Below are 22,729 nucleotides of genomic sequence, written 5' to 3'. Positions count from 1 at the left end.
TTGTTCCTGCAAGGCCATTTTTGTACCTATCTTTATTTCTACTCTACAAAGATAATTAGCTTTCAATTTGATCCGTAACTTGAAGAACGATGTCAGTTTCTGTTCTAATGTTTTGATGTTATAGCATCGATATCAGTAAACTCTCGTCGAAGTGTCAACCATTTATGGGCAGAGTGGGAATTTAACTCTCATGGAACATGTACAAACTGAGGTTGTCAACGTTTGATTCAAACGTTATCAAATTATTTTAGAGTATCTTCATATGATAACAATTATCAATTGTTATTTATACCTTAATGGGTGAATCCACCAATTGAAAAATTGTTTCTAACATAATGATGGACATGCAAATCACTGTACAATATCCAATCAAATCGCTTGTACCGGCCATACCTCAAAAGCCGGGTTGTCGTGCAGACTGATTAACCTGGTGCGGGTTGGCACTACCAACATTCAGATAATAAGTCGGCCATAGAGGGTCTACATTGGTTCCTAATATTGTTAGTTTTGACAGAACTCCGAAACTTTAAACTGCATTAATCAAGTATACTGAAAATAAGGACTAACATTGTTCACACTGGGCACCATGGTAACACCCTGGACATGAACAATAGTAGTCGTCACAAGACTCTTGTGTACAGGTACCATTGTTGTAGCATGGATTGGTTTGACATTGGTCAGACACTACGAACAGAGATCAGTCGGGTATAGTTTTTCAAGAGCGTCACCATTTTTACTCTCTACAAACACGTATTATATATATCTGAGTGTATAAACCTGAACACGTACAAACTGAGGTTGTCAACGTTTGATTCAAATGTTATCACGTTATCAAATTATTTTAGAGTATCTTCATATGATAACAAATATCAATTGTTATTTATACCTTAATGAGTTAATCCACCCATTGAAAAATTGTTCCTAACATAATGATGGACATGCAAATCACCGTACAATACCCACACCTCAAAAACCGGGTTGTCGTGCAGACTGATTAACCTGGTGGCCCTATCAATATTCAGATTATATGTCAGCTATAAAGATTCTTCAGTGGTTCCTTATAATTTTTGTTCGGACAAAACTCCGGAACTTTAAACTCCAATTAATCAAGTATACAGAAAATATGGACTTACATTGTTCACACTGGGTACCATGGTAACACCCTGGACAAGAACAATAATAGTCGTCACAAGACTCTTGAGTACATATACCATTGTTGGAGCATGGATTTGGTTTACATGGGTCAGACACTGCAAAGAGAGATTAGTGAGGTGCAGTTTACAGTTTATTGTATTCCCTAAAACAGCATATTTTATCTGAGTGTATTGCACTACCAACAATCTGATAATAAGTTGGCCATAGAGGTTTTACAATCATAATATTGTTGGTTCGGACAGAACTTTGGAACTTGCTACTGCAATTAGGCCGAGAAAAATAAAAATTGTATTTCTCATCCTACCCATCCTTTCTTTCTCTCATTTATTTTTATTCTTGAATCAACGAGAGCGCGTGAAATCACCATAGGAATTCACGCAGAGATAGATTCACAGCAGTGTTTCTTTATCATTGTTATAGCAACAGTTTTATAGTTTGACTTTTAGTGCCGCAATGCAGAGTTTTGGCAGATTAACATAATGGTGAAATATGTGTACAGTACTGAATGGAATGTTAGTGTCAGTTATTGGGTTGGCACTACCAACATTCGGATAAAAAGTCGGTCATAGGGGTTCTACAGAGGTTCATATTATTGTTGGTTCAGACAAACCTCTCAAACTTAAAACTGCAATTAATTAAGTACGCTGAGAGATATTGACTTACGTTGTTCACACTGGGTACCATAGTAACACCCTGGACATGTACAAGAGTAGTCGCCACAAGACTCTGGTGTACATGTACCATCGTTGTAGCATGGATTGGGTTGACAAGGGTCAATCACTGCGAACAGAGATAAATCTGGTACTGTTTATAGTCTTTTGACAATATCACCATTTTTGTATTTTATACCGTGAAATAGTCACCATTCCCTATGCTGTTGTCTAAAATTTCCTCCTTGTCCGACATTCTAGAACTTGTCCCTCCCCGATCAATTAACTTTAGTCAATCACTGCGAACAGAGATAAGTCTGGTACAGTTTATAGTCTTTTGACAATATCACCATTAGGCCAAAAAAAAATATGTGCTGTTCCGATTACATGGTTTTCAAAAATAGGGTAGGTAGGTAGGGAATTTTTTTTTTCACTTTTTTTTTATTTCTCAATGTGCATTTTGTACGCGTTCAAACAAACTACCAGTGAACAATTTCCTCATGAAATGCACTCAAATTGAATACCAATATATTAAAATAAAATATTCATCAGTAGAATTGAAGTGTGTGGTTTATTAGACTGCCACGGAAATTGATATGGCTGAATATGTCTGAGTACACGTTATGTCCTTTGACAGGAAAGTGAACTGTTTATCCAAAGGTAAATCCTCAGCTTTTTGCAGTCACTCGCAAGAAAAACGCACATACTTTACGTTGAAGTTGATGGACAATGTAGCCTCGCCAACCTGTATATTTGTCTGCTGTACTTCCCAACCACGGCCCAGCAGCATCACTGGCACATTCAACTCGAATAGACATGCCAGAAAATCCCAAGAGAGTTTGACCGGTTGACCTCGCTGTTAATTTTATGCAGGAAATTACAATAACAATGCTTGGTCGAATGACGCAGTGCCTTGAGGGTGGGATCGACAGTGGTATAGGGGGAGGAGTACCTTTCCGATGGTGATAAGTTGTGCGGATTACCGTCGCCTAGGTGACTGGCGTTGCAAATACCTGGACTGAACCCACGCGTGGACTGAACCATTTGGTTTTTTGTGGGTTTCTGTGGTACTTTGACAATAAAAGTAAAGATGCACAGATGTTGAGTTTATTGTCTTGTTTATGAGCGGCCAGTATTTCCAACAGCATGAATTACGTGCATTTGCCCTAGAAGAAATAAATAATTTCGAATAAAACATCGCGAATGCAACCACATTCCTTAAGCTCGACGTACACTTAAGTGCCCCAAAGAACCATGAAATCACCCGACTTTCGATTGAAGAGATGAGTTTAATTTGCCAAACCGCGTATACAGAAAAAGTGGCAGATGACTTTATTTTTATAACCATAGACAGTATAGCGAGATGTAAAAAATGTGAAAGAGGCTCCCCACCTAACTATCCTAAATGTTTTTGTGTCGAGTTTGTGTTTGATTCGTTTCGAAAATGTGTTCCTACATTCTTATCCGATTGTGTGTGTTAATAAAAATGTTTGTTTCGCTTTGGATATTTGTAGAGAAGTTTTGATTAGTGTGTACGGTAATGTTTTGTTTGTGTGGGGAAAGCTTATGGCGAGACGCAGCCGGACCTATTTTGTTACAAAAGTTGATAGAGTCGCCCTTTCACGCTTGCGTTTCGAAACCCGGGTGTGGTTTCTCATCAGTCGCGGTGTAGATTCTTTCCTTAGTTTGTGTTTGTGAAAATTTATTTTAATGCATTTTAGTGGTCTTGCTTTTCGATTAGCGAGGCAAGTATATTTATTTTTGGTCACGTTGTGAGTCCGTTTGGTGGTTCGGTTTGTTTGTTCTATGTTTCTTTACTTCGGTAAATTTTGTTTTGACTGGTGTGTCTTTTAGATTTTTGCGGATGTTTGTGAATTTTTAGGCAATAAGTACCACAGGGGGTACTGATTTTATGTTTATTGGATCAAGATACTCAGAAGTATCCTGGTTGATGTGCTTGTTCTCGTACATTTTGATTCATAGTTCGTTTACTTTGTTTACTGTTTGTTCTGGCTTGTTGTGTATAATACTGAGTGTTGCGTAATTGCCTTTCGCATTTGAGTACGTAATCGTTTGTGTTGACAAAACCCGACCCTTGTCGAGGTTTTTTTTTTTTTTCCCGAAATTTGTCTATTGTTTGCAAGCTGGTCTATCGCGATTCTTTTAGCACGCGACATGTTTTGTTTCCTTGTTTGAAAGGGTATCTATAGAAGTGCGAGTTTAGCAGCTTCAGATAGCTTTCAAGTTTTTGGTTTTTGTTGTTTGTGGAGCCCAATTTGACTTTTCTTTGAATTTGTGTTGTTGCGATTGTTTGTGTCTCACGATGTGAGTCACATTTTACGACTTTATTTGTTGAAATCCTGAGGTGGTTTTATTCTGTTTGGTTTTGTTGGTGTCCGAATTAATTTTAAGGCCTTTGCCTAGTACTATTTTTCGGAGTTTCATAGTTTGAGCGATGATAGGTTGTTGTTGAATTTCATGTTGTTGTCGGCTTTTCTTTGGAAATGGCTGATTTATTTCTACGGCCATTTTTTCTGTTACGTTATTTTTATGTGTACGATTTTTGTTATTTCTTTTAAGTGTTTGTGTGTTCTATGTCATTTTATGTTTTTTTTTGGTAGTTCTCTTTTTGGAGTATTTGGTGGCCCTGAAAAGGGCCGCTTGGTATGGGTTTTGTTAGCGCTTGGCGCGTTTGTTTTGGCGATGAGCCTATAGCTTTTTTATGCTTCTTTTCGCCGATTCGATGTGCTTGGTAAGTAGGTGTTTGCCGCCTTCTTGTCACTGTGTGTGCGTACATGGACAGTCTGCATAGCCCTTGAATGTGGTCTCGATTTTGATCAAACTTACAATTTAGGAGTATATATCAAAACTGATAAATGATTTATGTTTTCACATGGGTTCACAAAAAGGTTCGCCCCGATGTTCATTTTTGGACCAGGAATTCCATCTACCCACCATTTACAGAGTAGTAAGCTTATGGGGCAAGTAAACATGGATGCGCCGGTGCGATTCAACGATCAACCTGTATATCGCATCGAAAGTCAACAATTTTAGGGCACGGACTATGATTTTATAAGTTTATAAACAGTCCCTCGTGGATAGAGAGACTGTGGTTTATATAAAAATTATTAGGCGCGGGGTATTATGTATTGACTGATTACTTTAGCTATAGATAGGCTACATTCAGGACGGGCAGCGACGGGCAGTAATTAGTAGGCAAAACAGGTGGTTTTCACCGTGGGCAGAACTCGGTGCAATGATACTGAACATTAATAGTAAGCATGTCACCTTGAATGTAATGCTATAGGTGAAACAAGGACTTCAAACGCACGATGGTACAAACAACACAAGTAAAACGTACATATAGAAATACACGCGTCCCTACGTTGTGCCCACCCGGGCCACGCGATTAAAATATGACTGATACTGCTGGATAGTGTTAATTGGGTCGGTAAACAGTCAATTAATAGTTTAATTGACTACCTGGGTGATTGGCAGGTCGTGTCCAACGACGCATATGCAAAGCAGGCCAAAAGACAAAAGCCCCCAAAGATATTGACAGCTGGCCAGGGGTCACCATGAATACGTAATGACGCTTCACTACGCAGAAACTGCGTAGTCAAGCCCTTCTTAACCGGTCAAACTCTCTTGGCATTTTCCCTCATGGTACATTTTACGTTCAGAAAATCCTGGATGGTGTTCCTCCAAAATTTCTTTGAATGTTCGCTTCTGTTTTGACAGAAGACAAAATCGACCTTTCTTCGCCATGATCGCATTTGCGAAACAAAATTGAGTACACGTTATGTTTGATATCCATCACAAGTCACCATTTTGTTTGAGACGAGGCCTGCTATAAGTAGGGATACCAGGCCCTTTATTGTTCTTGGTTAAACGTACTTGAATTGTATGTTTTCTTGAAGATCTTGTCTCAGGATTCAAAAAACTGTTTGAATGATGGTTCTATTCTTTTCTAACGGCTGATTTTCCTTTTGCTTATGTAAAGTTTTGTTCTTTCTCTTCAAGTGTGAATTTGAATAAAGAATTTTGATTATAAAAAGAAAAAAAAAATCTTGTCTACTTCCAGGGTTATGATTTTTTTAGAATTAAAATATGCTCGATTTTTTGACAAATGGTCAAAAAATTTCAACATATGGCCAAGAGTCATTTTGTGGGTATTCCTATGAAAAAATATAGTTATATAATAACATTAATTCTCTAACTAATCTGCTTTAAAATACTTTTTGTGCAATATATTGTAAGAGTACGGTATAAGGAGCTTTTGTTTTCTTTTACACAGAGACTTGAAAATGCCAAAAATTTTGTGAGACAGAGTTGAAAATTGGACGGCACCGTGTATACTACCAGTCAAAAGCTATTTTTCGCCATTTTCAAACTACTGTAACTTTCAGAGTTTTTAAGCTAGCTCTGTCAAATTTTGGACAGTTAAACTTGAGTAATAACAAAACAGAATAAATATATTTACATCTGTAAAATTTCTTAAATGTTACATTTGAGAAATTCTGATATTCAAAAACCCAAAAATCATAGGAATATGAATAAAATAAGTCATTGTTCAACTGATAAACTCACAGTACAGAATAATCCCCCTGGAGCTGTCCTTTTTTACACAAGAATATTATTCCCCCCTAAAAAGCTGTCATCTTGTTGTACTCAATTTTCCTTTAGCATTGAAATCTAGAGTCAGGGTTATGATTTTTTCCTTTCCTTTCCTTAGATTTTTCATTCTCTCTTCATTTGCCCGTCTTTCAACTTGTCTTGTTTATCAATTCCCGATTCCTGCACTACCCCCGTCTGTCATTTTCCCCAGTTTACGTTAATGCTGTTTAAAAATAAAGGTTGTTTACATACATTTATTATAATAATAACCATGGCATGCTGACTTTATTCCCATACATCATTGAAAGAGTATTCATTTCTGTTGGCAAATATCATTTTGTAAATTTTGTGTAACATCAACAGATGAAAAATGAACACAGTTTAATGTTCGCGAAACTACCAGAGTTAACGCTTGAAATCAGCTGATTGTAGCGTTGGCAGTTAGGGGCTGTTCAACGAAGTACGTACGTACGGCAAAATTCACGGTAAATTCCGAACGCACAGATTTTGAAACTACTCAGAACTGACCTTAACACACAGTTTTTGGTGTACGGGTTTATATTTTAATGATAGAATGACTATGAAAAGTAAAATTGACCAAAATTTTGCTCGATTCACTATCACAAAACACTTCCGGGTTTTCACTTGGCCTGCATAATATGGCCGCGCTGTGCATGGCGCGGTTCGGAAATGACAACAAGAATGTAAATGAAAGATTACATCAAAAAAAGCCATGACAATGCTTCAAACTTTCCACAAATTTAATATAACAGTTGCTGTTTGGTATACTAACTCCGATCACTACGGCCTAGGGGAATAGCGATGTGTTTCTGGTAACACACGGCCCCTCGGGATAATAGACGGGCGCTATAGCCCTCATGACCAGGCAATAGTTGTTATTATGCCTTTACCTCTGGGAATTTTTTTAAAAGTTCTCCTTAGTTTTTGTCGTTTTCATTATTCTCAATGGGTTGTATCACAGTCCCTCCACCAAAGGACCATGGTTGTATTATATTTTTAACCAATACCATATTGATATCAGTTTTTTTTACCTGTAAAGTATTTGCCGCCTCTGATGACTACATTTTGTCGTCTACCAGTGCTGAGACAGCCTGTCGGCCGAAACTAAGTTCCATTTCGTAACAATGTTACCAATTTGAATATGCAAGAAAATGTACAGTTCAGATTTATATCACTGACATCATATCCTACCGCGTCAAGGTAGTTTTTGCCATATTCAGTTACAAAATGTTGAAATCCTGTCAATGTCATTGCCACTGTATTGTATTGCATTGTCGACTAGAGTCCGCTATCCGTGCAGTGCGCTCTTAGCAAGGCAAATGTGTTATACGTAGGTGTGTCGACCGTGATTAGCAAGGGTGTTTCCGTGATTAAATATTATTTTCGAGTCAAATGTACTCTAAATATTTAGACAGTTTTCCTGTAGAAAGGGTTAATCCGTCTGCGACCAGAATTGAGTCAAAGACCATCGATGCCTCGATTATCAATGGGTAAGAATGCCGAGTTGATCGCGATAGTTTTCCCAATGCGAATTCTGGTCGAATCATGGGAAAACTTTCTTTTTCGTTTTTTTGCCGAGGCAGTAAGACTGCTTTCTCCCATGGGGCATGACCGATCACCGAAGCGAGTGGTACTATGGCGTACAGCAGCGTCAGCGTAGACTCGTACTCCCTAGCTCAGTTGACAATGGCCCTAGTGATGAACGTTCGATGTTCAGAAGCTGACTTTAGGTGGGCCACAGGAATTCAAACTTTTACTTTTTAAAAGGATATGTTTTTATCCAAATCTTGCGATCCGCGCGCAGTCGCCACGTCAAATATCGACCGTTGGCATTAAAAATGTTTTTTTTTTAAAAGTTACCAAGTGGAAGTGCAACTTAAAGGAGAATAAGACAATTTAGTAGGGAAAAGGCCTTTAATTGTTACTGTCGTTCATTAAAATACAGATACACGCAATTCAAAATTGACTCAAGAGAAGTAGTGTTTAGTTAAATATCTAATGTTAACACTATTTTTCTTGTTTAATATGTGGGAATAAATAATTCAAACACAAAAAGCTGTGAAAATTTGCTTAATAACAAGAAAATCACAATTGTTACATGGTAATTTGGGTAAAAAATTTCAAAATTGTCAAAAAAATTCATTTTAAAGTCGTCCTATTCTATATACACAGATTAATTTTGCTAAAGTTGGTGTTTCTCATAAAGAGCAGAATCTCAGCTTTCCAAAAATGTATGGTTTGTGCTATTTCATGCTAGTTTACTCAATGTAGGGGAGGATATAGTACCCCCTACCCCTACCCATTTTTCGCCATTTTTTGCGGTACATGCAAATCAAAAACCAGCCCAGATAGGTAGTGCATCCCAAAATATCCAATGTTAACATCTTTTTTCTTGTTCAGCAGGTCCTAAAGAATAAAAAAATACCAAAGTAGTAGGGATGTGGGGGGGGGGTGCACGGTGGGCCCCTCCAGCCCACGGACTAAATGAGGCTTGGTTGGATTTACGGACTTCCAAACTTTCGTTTCGGGGAGGGGGAGCGGGTGAGGCCAAACGCACTTAGTTTCGTTTACCGTGCGCATGTTTTAATTATCCAAAGCCCATAACTAGCTGTGAAAACCATTGATTGACACATGTCAAATTCCCGTCGTAAGGGCGCGAAGTGCGGTACTAGCCAATCTCTTGCTAAAATGACGCGATATTTTTTTTCTTTATTTTCAAAAAAAATCCCATGGTAGAACGAGTAGTTGAATTGGAATTTTTTTTATCGAAAATTTTATTGAATTAGACCTAACACTTTTTGAGATACAGCAGTTTGAAAGCCGGAAACCGTTCAGTGTGCAACAACTGTCAGTGTCATGTCGCAAGTTTTCATGAGCGTCTGGCATCACTTCTATAAGAATGACGTATTAGTTCTCGCGTGATTCGCGCGATTTGTCATAGTTCTCGCGTGATTTCATGCGTTTCACGTTTTTTTCCATATCGTTATTTTTACTTCCGGGTTTACGAGGCTCTAAAAAGTCTAGGGTCGGGGGGTTAAAATTAGGGTAGGTCGGGTAATCGGAACAGCACATATTTTTTTTTGGCCTTATTGTATTTTATACCGTGAAATATGACCATTCCCTATGCTGTTGTCTAAAATGTCCTCCTTGTCCGACATTCTAGAACTTGTCCCTCCCCGATCAATTAACTTTAGTCACTTCTGAACCTTGTGAAAATCTGCAGTCGCGGCTGTTACCTTGCAAATTACCAATAGCAACGTTATCATTGCAACTGGAATCTACATATTAAACTGTACATTCACAAGACTAGTGTTATGTTAGCAATAGCATTTCAATACATGTATAATACGAGTCAGCTTTAAAAATAACCGGTACTGCTTAGAAGTACTTTCTTCACCTGGACGACGTTTTCCGTTGCATTTTCGTAAAGAGTTAACATCTCCCATGTCTCTTGCATTTGTAGTGGGCAAATGACCTTAACTATCTTCGATTTTCGGGTCAACTGGGCATTGACCTTATGTGCATGCGCAATCAGAAGGCGCGACGTTTTCTTACATATAAACGTTTCAGTTGGAGCATCGGAGAGTGAAACCAGCTCACCATTCCCATTACTTCGAAAAAAAACTTATTTTTCGAACACATTTTTGTCATCTATAGACCGCGGAAACATCTTTTATCGACATCAATTCTGATATGCATAGAAAGTGTTCCGATCGAGAATTACATCGGGTTGAAAGATAAGTTCAAACGGTGGCAATGCCACTAATGGTGTGTAACTTATAGTCTATTATAATATAGGCCCTTGACATAGGCAAGGTGTGTTGATCGTCTGCTTTCATACCACGACAATATGAATTTTGATTCTTCATCATTTAGAATATTTCACTTCCTGATTTTTAAATATGGCGTCTTTGAAATGTACTGAAATGCTTCAAATAGTATTTAGTCTGTATTTTTAATCATTTTGTAGTTTGTAAGAGTTGAAGACTAGCTTGAACATTTTGAGTAAGCCTGCACAATGTTCAACTCCCTTTTTCGAACCGAATACCACTCATCGGTTGTTGAATGCTTTTTTGCGCTGTGACATATTCCATGTTATGCAAAAGGTACATTGATAGCGTGGTCGTCAGCGTACTTTCCACCAAATGACATCAAGAGGGTTTCATTGTGACATTATGAAGTTATCATCTTTACACACAGTAGTAATAATACTGCATGTAGGATGAAAGCTGGTCTGATCGAAATTCTACTGTTGTGACCGATACTTATAGTGATGTATAGCACTAACCTGCAGCTGTGTCACAGCATTGCCATTGGTCAATTTTTAATGCCAAAAATTCATTGATATGTTAACATACTCGCATTTTCATTTTCAACAATTTGCATGATCTGCATGCGTAATTAATCTACTTGTTCTTTTGTCGATGTCACATCTTATATTCAATTAACATTTTATCTACACCTTTGCTGCCTTTCATTTACCTTATTATATCCGTCTGCTCATTGAACTATGGCCTGATTAGCATGCACACAAGTAGATGAAGCTGTAGATCTACGTCTTGTCTACATTTCATCTCGCTTAGTTCTAAGTTTTATCTAATGTTTTATTCACATTTTGTCTACACTTTGTCAACATTTCATCTACTCTCCCAATTATGACATGATTAGTATGCACAAAAGTAGATAAACCCTGATCAAATGCACTGAAACATATGAACTTACATTGTTCGCACAGGGCACCATGGTAACATCCTAGACATGAACAAGAGTAGTCGTCACAGGACTCGGGTGCACAGGTGCCATTGTTATTGCATGGATTGGGTTGACATGGGTCAGACACTGCGAACAGAGATCAGAAGGGTACATGGTAGAGTATTTTAATAATCTCACCATTTTTGTATTACCTGAAACACATAGTATATCAAAGTGTACTACCTGGTGCGGGTTGGCACTATCAACATTTAGATTATAAGTCGGTCATAGAGGTTTTAAAGTGTTACCTTATATTGTTAGTTTAGACAAAACTCTCAAACTTAAAACTAAAATTAATCAAGTACGCTGAGATATATGGACTTACGTTGTTCACAGTGGATACCATGGTAACATCCTGGACATGAACAAGAGTAGTCGTCACAAGACTCCGGTGTACAGGTACCATTGTTGGAGCATGGATTGGGTTGACAAGGGTCACACACTGCGAACAGAGATTAGTCGGGTACAGTTTAGTCTTTAACAATCTCACCATTTTTGTATTCCCTACAAACAAATATTGAAACCGAGTGTATTAACCCGCTGTTGGCACTACCAACATTCAGATAATAAGTAGACCATAGAGGTCCTACTGTGGTTCCCAATAATGTTTGTTCGGACAGAAATCCGGAACTTAAAACTGCAATTAATCAAGCACGTATGGACCTACATTGTTCACAGTGGGTACCATGGTAACATCGTGGACATGAACAGGAGTAGGCGTCACAAGACTCCGGTGTACAGGTACCATTGTTAGAGCAAGGATTGAGTTGACAAGGGTCAGTTGCTGCGAACAGAGATCGATTTGGTAAAGGTTATAGACTTTCAACAATCTCACCATGATTGAACGGGGCAAACAAACGAAGTAGGTTCAACCATGGATGTTCATAATTTGTGTTTGACCAGAATAAATTGATTATGGTAGCATCAATCTTGATGTTACAGTATCAGAAGTTTTGAAATATTATTGGTTTTAACAATGCTGTAAACCTGTATACACCAATTTTCAGAATCATCGAACGTGTGATTTCTTGGAAGACAGTTTTGAACAAAATGGATATGGCTGAAGGATTTTGCTGACGCAATCAAGAGGCCGTGCTTGCAAATGAACTTCGTTATAGAACCATTTCGAAAGATTAACGCGACTTTCAGGGGGTTTAGTTTTACATTTGTCACACATATATGATTTTAGGGAATTTTAATTTTTTCCACGTCTGTAGAATCAATATTGGAGGTTTTGAATGACATACAGCTATGCAAAATTTGCAATAAATCTGTTCAATTTCAATGTCATTCACTCATGGCCGAGTAACCATTTCCATTAAAGCACCCTGGACAAGAATATCGGCCATTGAAGTGATCGTTGTGTGCAAACGTCAGCACAAGAAAACTGAGGTCGGCACGGGTCTCATAACAAATAGAGTATTCGAGCTTCTATGCCGCCGAACTTCTTCGGCAGTTACATACAATTTCTTTAAAACAACACCAAAAAATGATGAGAAGGGTTTTTACTTGAATGTGTTCAACAATATTTTAATTTAGTATATTGTATCAGAAAATACTGCATGTGGATGTACTTTGTGGTCACTCGTAACGGATCGACAATACACTGTACTAAGATTGGGACTCTTGTCGGAAAAAACTGTGGAAAAATCTGTTCAACAAGCGCTAACAGCAAGAAATGGAAGGACAGACAAAAAGAGTGATGATCGGCAATAGAAAAGCACTTCAACATTTTCAGCATTAACACCTGCTATCGCTCTATTCAAAACCGTGTTAAACGAGTACAATTACAAATAAACTACAGGCAACAACAGGACTGTAGGTAAACATATTATGGCATCGGAAATGAAAAATTAGCAATTTTTTGACACTTGAAAAGGTTGTGTTAATAGATTTGTAGACACAACGATGCATGCATGCATGCATCAATCCATCCACCAACCCACCCATCCATCCATCCATCCATCCATCCATCCATACACACGCAGAGACACACAGAAACACACAGAGACACACATAGACACATACATACATACATACATACATACATACATACATACATACATACATACATACATACATACATACATACATACATACGTGTACGCATGTACTCATACATGCATATTTGTATACATAGTCTGTGCACAGTAAAGATGAAACGATGAAATCCATACCCTGCTCGCAGTATAGACCAGTGAAGCAACCAGGGCACACACATGAGAAACTTGTATTAGACGCTGTTGTCTGAACACAGGTTCCATTATTCTTACATGGATTATTTTTACAGGGGTCCAATTCTAGGGAAATATAAGGAAAAATATTTCACAGTAATAACCCTTTTCAAACGTCCCAATATTTTGTGTGTCATTGTCTTATATCACCACATACTAATAGGCTGCACACCTGTCGCAGTTGAGGAAGCAGTAATAAATTCTGTGAAAAATAAATAAAAAATCATTTAACTGTTAAAATTTCTTCTAAAATATTCCCAGTTGCTCTTTGCCGCTGTCTGATATCATTTATGAGGCTGTACGTTTGTTATAGTTTCGGAAGCAGTACAAGTAATAATTTGTAAGTTGTAAGCTTAATGCTCCTCTCTGATCAACTGATAGCTAACGAACACTTTACTGTCGAACAAAAAGTGATACGAAGGGAAAGTGTAATTATTTTTCATCATGTCTTAAGGCTACTTTGCTACTTGAAAAAAATATTTTTGCGAGAGCAAAAGCAAATAACAACTATGGCGTAACATATTACTTCTGCTAGCGAGTTTCACACCAAATCAAAGTATTGATGTAATGCAACAATAAGTTTGACAAGCCTTCATAATATCCTTCGAATCAGTGTCTGGGATTTCCTTTCTATGCCTTTGTTTTTTGTAAAGCACTTTTGAAGGTGTAATGACTAAGGTTTTTTCAAAGTATTGTAATTGTCGCGCAATATAATTTAACTTGAGACTCTGAGAAAAAAATCGCAGTGACGGTTTGAAGAATATTGCTAAGGCTTGTCAATGCATAAATTTCAACCGGAAATCTTGCAGCGTGTTGGCTATAGGTTGGAAAAACCAATCTTTGGAAGTTTAAGCAAATCGCTTGTAACGTGACTATTATGCAAATAATGACTATGAACGTTGCACGATGTGTTTCCCCAATATCAGGACTTTCAGAAAATGTGTACTGTATTGGGATTGGGATTTCTATTATTGAGAAAAAAGTAAAAAGCTGAAAGTGTCTATAAGGTATGTCACTACCTTAATGATGTATTAATTAGTAAACTAGATGTGAACTTAATATGCTCACGTAGTTTACAAAAAGTTTATTACATAGTAGTTCGCTTCAAAGAAAAATCAGACATATGTTATATCATTATATGTAGCAGGTTTCATCAACTTTCGCACAGTGCTTTTGGAGTTACATAACTAATTACAAAACTTCACTTAAGATGCGAATGAGCTGTTTAATAACTCGACATTGCTCAATGCTTCATGGGACAACTAGATATCTATCAGATCAACATCCATCCATTAACTTTAATGCTGTGATTTCAGTGTAATATCAGTAATTACAAAGTTCATTGAATAGACAAATGAACACTTAATTAACTTTATACTACTGAATGCTTCACAACACAGCCAGCCTTCGAAACTGTTAGTGATCTTTCGTTACACAAACCTCGTTCAATTGGCATTACTGGAATTGTGCTATCATGGTTTTTTTTCATATCTCTCGAACCGTGATCAATGTGTAGTTCTCAATTATGCTGTGTTCGCCACAAAACAATTGGAATATGGGGTCCGCCGAGGGAGTGTACTCGGTCCCATTTTATTTATGACATTGACACTCACAGTATCATCATGGTGTTTTTATGCCTTAAAATAAAGAAAAAAAAATGCCTTAAAATAGATTGTCATCTGTGAAAAGTTTCATGAAATTGTATGCAGTATTTCTTATATATGTCGACACTGTCTACATAGGAAACCATCATAGGAAAAAGGTATTTCACAACTTCATTATTATGCAAACCACACAAACCAAAATCTAATCAGTTCTCACAACTAGCATATGATACCTGTCTACCAAATCAGACTTTAATCCGTTCAGGCGTTTTTGAGTTATTATGTAAACAGATAGACACGCACTCACACACCAACACACATACAAACACACACGGACAGGCAGACAGACAGACATCGCTACAACATTAGCTCACGTGTGTGAACATGTGAGCTAAAAACAATGTTAGCCACCAGAAACTCCAAGATGGTGGTTGTATTGCGACCACTTTCCAATATGGCTGCCGAACATATATTCTATGGCATGAACAGTACAATTTATCACTGATTTCCATGATTCCTGTGTCAAAAAGTATGTTTTTGTAAGCCTGAGGCTCTTTTTGCAGGTCTTTTGTTATTTTTCCATCCAAGATGGCGGCCATTTTCCATTGTGGCTTCGAAGCCAATCCACATTCTTTATTTTAAGGCATAAAATGCACAGTTAATTACAGGTTTCGGTGGTTTTGTGTCAAATTGTATGTTTTTATGTGCCTAAGGCCGCACTTGCACGCTTTAAAGGTATATTTTGTAATTCTGTTAATATCTTCATGGGAAACTTGCAAAATTGACCTATTTAAGTAGCACTCATGGAACTTTAGCCTACTTTCAAAAATTGTTGTGTACCTTTTCAGAGCAAATATTAAAACTTTATTTTGTCAACCTAAAAGTGATATTAGTTTGTGTAAGAACAATTTCAAAGTACTGTGCAGATCAAACCACTGTGATAATGCCGACACCTACTGGCGCATTCTATATTACAGCCACGTTCTATCAACTGTTAGCAACTTGCAGCAATAGGATGCATATGTGCCCAATAGATGTGCCATATGCTACCTTGTTATTCCCATCCCCAGTCTCTTTCTGTCGGTCTGTTGGGCAAATTATACATTGCCCCCTCCATGGATGGCCTGTCTGATATGCAGCACATTTAGCATGTTGTATGACTCGACTGTCGAATCATAAATTGTTGGAAGAATAAATTTTCTGATCGTTGCTTCCAGCAAATAGGTCTACTCGTGCATCATTCATATAGCTGTGCTCAATCTATCATACATATATACCACAATCTTTTCTCTATACTGTGATAGGTTTTACTGGGATTTTTCCTGTACTATCTTCCAGTTTCATATCAAACATTGTTTGATTAGGATATTTTTCAGGATGTTGCGTAGGTAAGTTTTGTTGTTACGTCATTACTCCTATCTTTGTCAATGACGTAGAGCGCAAGTATTGACTAAACGGCAAAGCCCGGCGAAAAACGAAAGGAATGGTCAGGAGCTTTTTCACAAAATCTATGGAAGCTGCAGAAAAAACAATGTAAGCTAGCTTCAAAGGCAAGAAATATAAAATCTCTGCTCTCAAAAAATAAAACCAAACTTCCTTTTTAAGGCCACCACATCCTCTAAAACGAAAGCTACCGTTGTACAAAACCATGTGTTCAGTACCGCAGTCACCAAGAAACAGAAACAAACAGAAAATTCAAGATACAAAAAGGCTTCTCAAGCAAAGAATAAAAGATGCGATGCTTAGACCGTAAAAACGAATGGAAGATTAAACAAAAACTAGAACTAATAAAGAACGTCAGATTCATCAAAAACCTTTCAAACAAAATCTTACCAAAATCAAAGCATTAAGCGAAGTCTTGGAATATATTCCTATTACAAAAAGCCCACACTTAAAAACTCTCGTACGAGATATCAACCTATTTATTTGTATTGTGATATTATGAGAAACAAACAATTAATCAGTCATCCGCTAAAAGATGTCCATGTTGACACCACTGACAACGGATAACCCGAAACTGGAATTTTGTTGAAGCAACTTAGATCATGAGAAAGGTGAAATTAATTTTGACACCCATATCAGTAACAACATTATTAAAATAGAAAAGACTGTTCTTAAAGGTTGGGGAATCGATCCTAGGAATCGAGTTTGTTCTAGTCTGTAAGAGGATTATGAAGGTGCCAAAGCCTTTTGCTTTCCATTGAAATTGTAATTTAGTAAGTAAATTTCCTCGCAAGACAATCTGACGCCTGAACCATGCCTTTAACACTCTGTCCAAAAAACTCATTAAAGCTGTTCGATGAAGGAAGAGACATAGCAATTGTGAATACAACAGTTAACATTAAAGAAAGTAATAGTAAGCTTCAACATGCAAAATATTACAGTAAAGCAACACAAGGAAACATTAAGTTAACTATTCGGTTGAAGTGGTATAGCAAATTGAAAGCATGAATCAAGGTAATTGTTACAAATGATATATTGCCACACTGCATAAAACTGCTGACCATTAAATGCACGTAACTATTTGGAACTATGAAGGAATCCAACATCAAAGCTAAAGTTAGACGAAATAGTCTATTCGTTGTTAAGGCAAACAGGCCTTGTTTACATTGAAGGCAGGGCAATAAATTACAATCGTGATGCAAATAATACATTTCAAAGAATTTCGACAAGGAAGACAGCCGAACGTTGGCGCACTGTACCTGTGTTACCTGATGGAGAAGTTTTATTGAGTTCCTTCAACAATAAATCTTGTTCTTCAACCCGTCCTGTCAGTTCTAAAATCATTGTTGCTAGTTGTTTCTGTCGGAGTCCAACTTTATGCAGATCCAGGGTTGTACCAGGGAGTGCTAGACAGTCTTCTCCATTTGACCGAGGTAATTTAAACGTGTACGAACAAGAGTTGTCCTTATAGCAGTCATCGCAGCGGTTCAGACACTTTGCTTTTTCATTCACCGTGGACATGCTCACAGTTGGCTTGATGTGGTACGTAAAGATCATACCACATAAGATCAGTCGTAGCGGTAACATTGCAATAGAGATTACAGTTGCGAACACACTCTACGGATCGCTACTTTTGAAGTAACAAGGAAACAAAAATGAAACAAAAATGACCCTGCATAGATCACATGATCCGCGCATAATTTGCAGAAGTTGACAAAATCCTCGTAAACAAGTTCTGTGTTTACCACGAATGCGCACATCGCATGTACCCTATTAAACAATTAGAAATCTGCTTTACTCGGCTGGGGAACTTTCTTGCTCCAATGAGTTCTGAGCATGCTCAGTTTTGTCTATGACGTCATGATTCAATGTGGCTGCTACCTCGTTGAAAGTGTACTTGCTGGCTTACAAGCTAAAAAGTACTAGTGAAAGATGACAGGCTAACAAAATAAATAATGGAAGATGTGAAGGAAGGTGTGTTTATACCCTCAGAAGGTCGTGCTGCAGCTACTGTATCCGATCATACACAATATGTCTGTTGCAGGAGTTCAGAGTAAAAACAAGCCTGCCTGGCATACAGCTAAATACCTCTTGTAGCTAAATACTTTGTACTGCACGGGAGAATTATTTCTCTATCCAGAGCTTTCGACAACTATCCAGCCGTCTTTATCAATGGTGTTGATTAGCACCATTGCGCATGCGTGATCTTAAAATAGATTCGAGGAAGTTGATACCGTCCCCAATCCCGATTCAGCGATTTGTTCTTATGTATATCGCTTCCTTAATACCTCTTTTGAACCAATCTGGCTCCCGATCCAAGATTTTCACATTTTCTACCATGAAATTATGACCCGGGGAATCATTGTGAATATGTTTGGAAACCTCTGAAGTGACGCAGCTTGGACGCCGATGTTCTTTCACTCGGGCTTGCAAGGATCGTTCTGTTTCGCCGATATAGTCCATTTTGCAATCATTATCTCCACAACCCTCACATCGGATGTGATAAATAGGACAACATACGTCTTTCGATGGTGTGGGATCCTTCGGGCATACCAGTAGTTGTCTGGTGGTGTTAAAGGGCCTAGCGTGTAACTGCACACCATATGTTCTGAAAGTGTGCTGCAATATTTCTGTTAGGTTTTTGATGTATGGAGCAGTTATGTGCACCTTCGTTTGATTTCCCGTACCAGAAAGAAGGCCCACACTAACTCAGTAATGAGGAATGGGTAGTTGTCGAAAGCTCTGGATAGAGAAATAATTCTCCCGTGCAGTACAAAGTATTTAGCTACAAGAGTATAGTATGTCTGCACAGATGAGTCTGCATCATAGCTAAAGACCTGTTCATTTACCCTGAAAGTTCGTGTTCTGTTGGTTCTAGAGCATCCACTCCATCAACTTCAGGGGCAATGCTTAAGAAGGTCACAGATGCCTGTCTCTTTAATCTGTCAGACAATGAGTTTCTCTGGCATGATGGGAGAAACCTTATCTCTTGAAAGATTACAACGGATATACGGGCCTACCACCAGAAAATTACAAAGCAAACTGCTAGTTCGAAAGGCAGCGCAAGTCTATATTATCGATGTGCTCAAACAGGGGTTATACCGAAAGCGAGAGGTGACCATAAGCCCCCACTCTTGTCTGATGACAAGGCAGCTCTTGTTGGTGGGTATACAATGCTGTATTGTAAGCCAATAGGTATACAACACATCGGAAAAAAACATTGCGATCCTATACGATAGACACTCAATTACACCATCATCTCTAGAATGGTTTCTCATTCCTCATGTCACTTTTATTTCACGCTGTTTTCACCCATGCTTCAAAATAATGATAGTCGTCTAGCTCTTGTCGGGTGGGGGGTTGCACTTGAATGAAGATTGTAACATTCTAACATAAGTATTTTGAAGTTTGCAGCCGACAACTTTGTAGTACAAACTGTCAGTGTGTTGTCAGAGAAATTTACATTTCTAGCCATGCTGCACTCTTGGCGTCTGCTATTGATGAGACACTTTTAGTGTATGGCGGATTTGTTGACAGGGAAAAGGAATGCAATAGTGAAAAAAATACTCATAGACAAGAACCATCTAGCCTTCTGTTTGAAATTAATATCAACACAGGTGATGTCATTCAAAGTGAAATTTGAAAGAAATATGCAATAGCGATAGAACTTAGAAAAGATATTATCATAGACTGAGGCTATCCCAAAAGTGTTTATTAAATAAAAAACTGAACTCAGAAGACAACACTTGAAATTGGCCATTCTTTGACTGTCATGACACTGCACTCTCAAAGTTCAGTGTTATCAGTCACTTGCTGCCAACAAATTAAGCACTGTCATTGATTTTTTTTCCTAAAATGTGACCTATAGGTGTAAATAGTTCAGTTGAATACATTCTGTACATAAAAAATTATTGCAGAATGAATCATATCTGCAATCAAAACCTTGGTTTCCCTCTTTCCGAAGTCTCAGACTCCAATGCGTACGAGTGGTAAATAGTACTACCAATACTTCCTCTTGTAATACAAATTTGAAAAATTTGGTAACAAAGATTGATTTCAATGTATGACCAGCTTTCACATGACAAAATATGTGTGATACATATATATGTCCATGCAATTGGCAGTAGTGACACTTTTTGATTGTTCAGAGCAAGTGTCCTAGCATGCACAAACAACTTTACCAATTCAAGAGACAGGTTATCAATAAAATTTAATGTTGGTTGAAAACATGAAATAGTAAAATTGCAAATATATTAACAACAACTATTAAATGCCTAAGTCCAAAGTAAGACAATTATTGCATAAACGTGATGGTTAATATGTAAAATTAAATAAACTTACAGAAAGAACACTTACTTTAAAGTTCATTACAGACAGTAAATAATTGCCAAACTATTACTTAAGACAATACTTTGACTAAAATATTCTTATGTAAAATGACTATCATGTAATCAAACATCATTATGTCTGCGTGTGTCTGTTTTTCTTTTAGGTAACACTTTGATTACTGATGAGTACTATTTTGTAATATTGCTCTAGACTATCTAGCCACCTTTGGAAAACACGACTGGCAATCATTAGTGTTCGGTTTAAAATCAACACTTTAAATTTGTGTTAAACTGCCGTCGCCGATCACCAGTTTCACATCTAAATCTACCCAATATCTTCCTACAATTAGGACAGAGTAGTATATGGTATACGTATTGCAGGTCTAACCTTGTATCTACGTTGAATTTCAGTAGCTAACGCTAAACCTACTCCGGAAACATATCCTACACGTAATATTTAGTTCGTTTTCGTGCATGTGTCGTTCATTATACAAAATGCTGAGAACCAAGAAATCAACATGCCACAAAAAATCACGGCCGTTGAAAACCAGCTGATCGATATGGTCATAACACATCGTGTTTGATTCAGCGTGACACGATCTTTCACGTAAAAAATATTAGACCTTCACGGAAAAAAGCGGCCGATCAGTTATAAAGACTTTTTAGGGAGGACATTTTTAGATACTGGAGATAACGACATTTGTTGAAAAAGATTCAAGAAACTGCGAATACCTACCTATTTTTCGAAGTACAGTCCGATTTGATTCCGGTTTTCGATATGGCAGTTAGCCCAGTCGCTTATATTGTATTCTGCACATGCTCAGAAGTGGAGTGTGTGTGGGGGGGGGGGGGTAGGCTGGATCCCTTTCTAACGACAATGGTCAGGTATGCGCCATTCTATCTACGGCCGTGATTGGACGACACTATTTAACATGTCGATTGGCTAATAAAGTTCCATGTGTTGTGCAGTCTGCCCGTGTCTGTGTGCTGCATTGTCATTATGTTGTTCGAAAAACTCGATTTATCTCATTTCAAACGAAATACGCACTTTTAAAAATCAATTGCCGACACACTTCACCTCATACATTTTCATGCTGAAATACATGTTTTTTTGAAGGCTTGTGTTGGTGGTTACTGCTTTGCCTTGTTGCTGATTGACTGCAAAGGGAGCAGTCATTTCGAACATTCCGACCTGACATCACGCGCCACGCGCGTCCGTTTTTTTTTTTTTTGCCGCTTTTCGACCCTTTTCGTAAGCACAGCGCAGCAAGCGGTAGAAAGGGGGCAGGGAGCCAGACTAATATACCTGTCCCTTTTCGTCAGCGCTATAGAACGGCTTGGAAAAGGGGTACAAATATTTGAGTTTTGTCGCTGGTGGAGCTACACTTTGCAAGTTGAAATTACCAGTATGGTCCCATGCCATTTTATACCGTTGGCTGCACTGCTCACGAAAATAGGGTCAGGTTTGGGCTACATTGGGCCGCCATTTTAGTCAGAAATTTGTCTGCTTATTAATGTGTACAGTCACCCAACAAGATCATGTAATCAACACATCTATATAGTGGCAAGCTTGGAAATTAGACGAAACTTTGAACGTTGAAGTTATTTGCTCTGCTTCATTTTTTAATCTCCGACTCTGTACTTCTATGATGGAATTTAGTGGTGAAATGGCGATTATCGTCTATGTTTTACTCAGACGTGACAGACTGTCCCTCTTTTCGTGTAAGGCAGTGTCTCAATATAAGTTATTTTTCGTTTTTCATTCAATGTCAACAAAGGATGCTTTGTTCGGTAAACCATTTAGGTAAATTACTCCATGGGCAAGCGAAATCTGAATTCGAATGTAGCTACAAGTGCGAAATAAATAGCGTTGGTCGGGATTTCAGGTTTGTTACTTTATATAGCAGCACCCGAGACTTCGGACA

General features: G+C 37.9%; 1 protein-coding gene across 1 annotated transcript in view; it reads right to left on the bottom strand.

Moving 5' to 3' along the window:
- Nucleotides 1–13,169, bottom strand: part of LOC139136470 (adhesive plaque matrix protein 2-like) — a 28,722-nt gene extending 15,553 nt beyond the window's left edge. Inside the window, exons 1-3 of the mRNA XM_070704195.1 lie at nucleotides 13,142–13,169; nucleotides 11,521–11,637; nucleotides 11,166–11,282 (exon numbers count right to left, since the gene is read on the bottom strand). Of these exons, the coding sequence (XP_070560296.1) occupies nucleotides 11,166–11,282; nucleotides 11,521–11,637; nucleotides 13,142–13,169 (262 nt within the window). The remainder of the gene's footprint in view (nucleotides 1–11,165; nucleotides 11,283–11,520; nucleotides 11,638–13,141) is intronic.
- Between the last annotated feature and the right edge of the window lie 9,560 nt (nucleotides 13,170–22,729).

Source organism: Ptychodera flava, chromosome 7 (assembly GCF_041260155.1).
Source record: "Ptychodera flava strain L36383 chromosome 7, AS_Pfla_20210202, whole genome shotgun sequence".
Classification (NCBI taxonomy): domain Eukaryota; kingdom Metazoa; phylum Hemichordata; class Enteropneusta; family Ptychoderidae; genus Ptychodera; species Ptychodera flava.
Note: the sequence above shows the minus strand (reverse complement) of the source record. Positions and strands in the feature narration are given on the sequence as shown.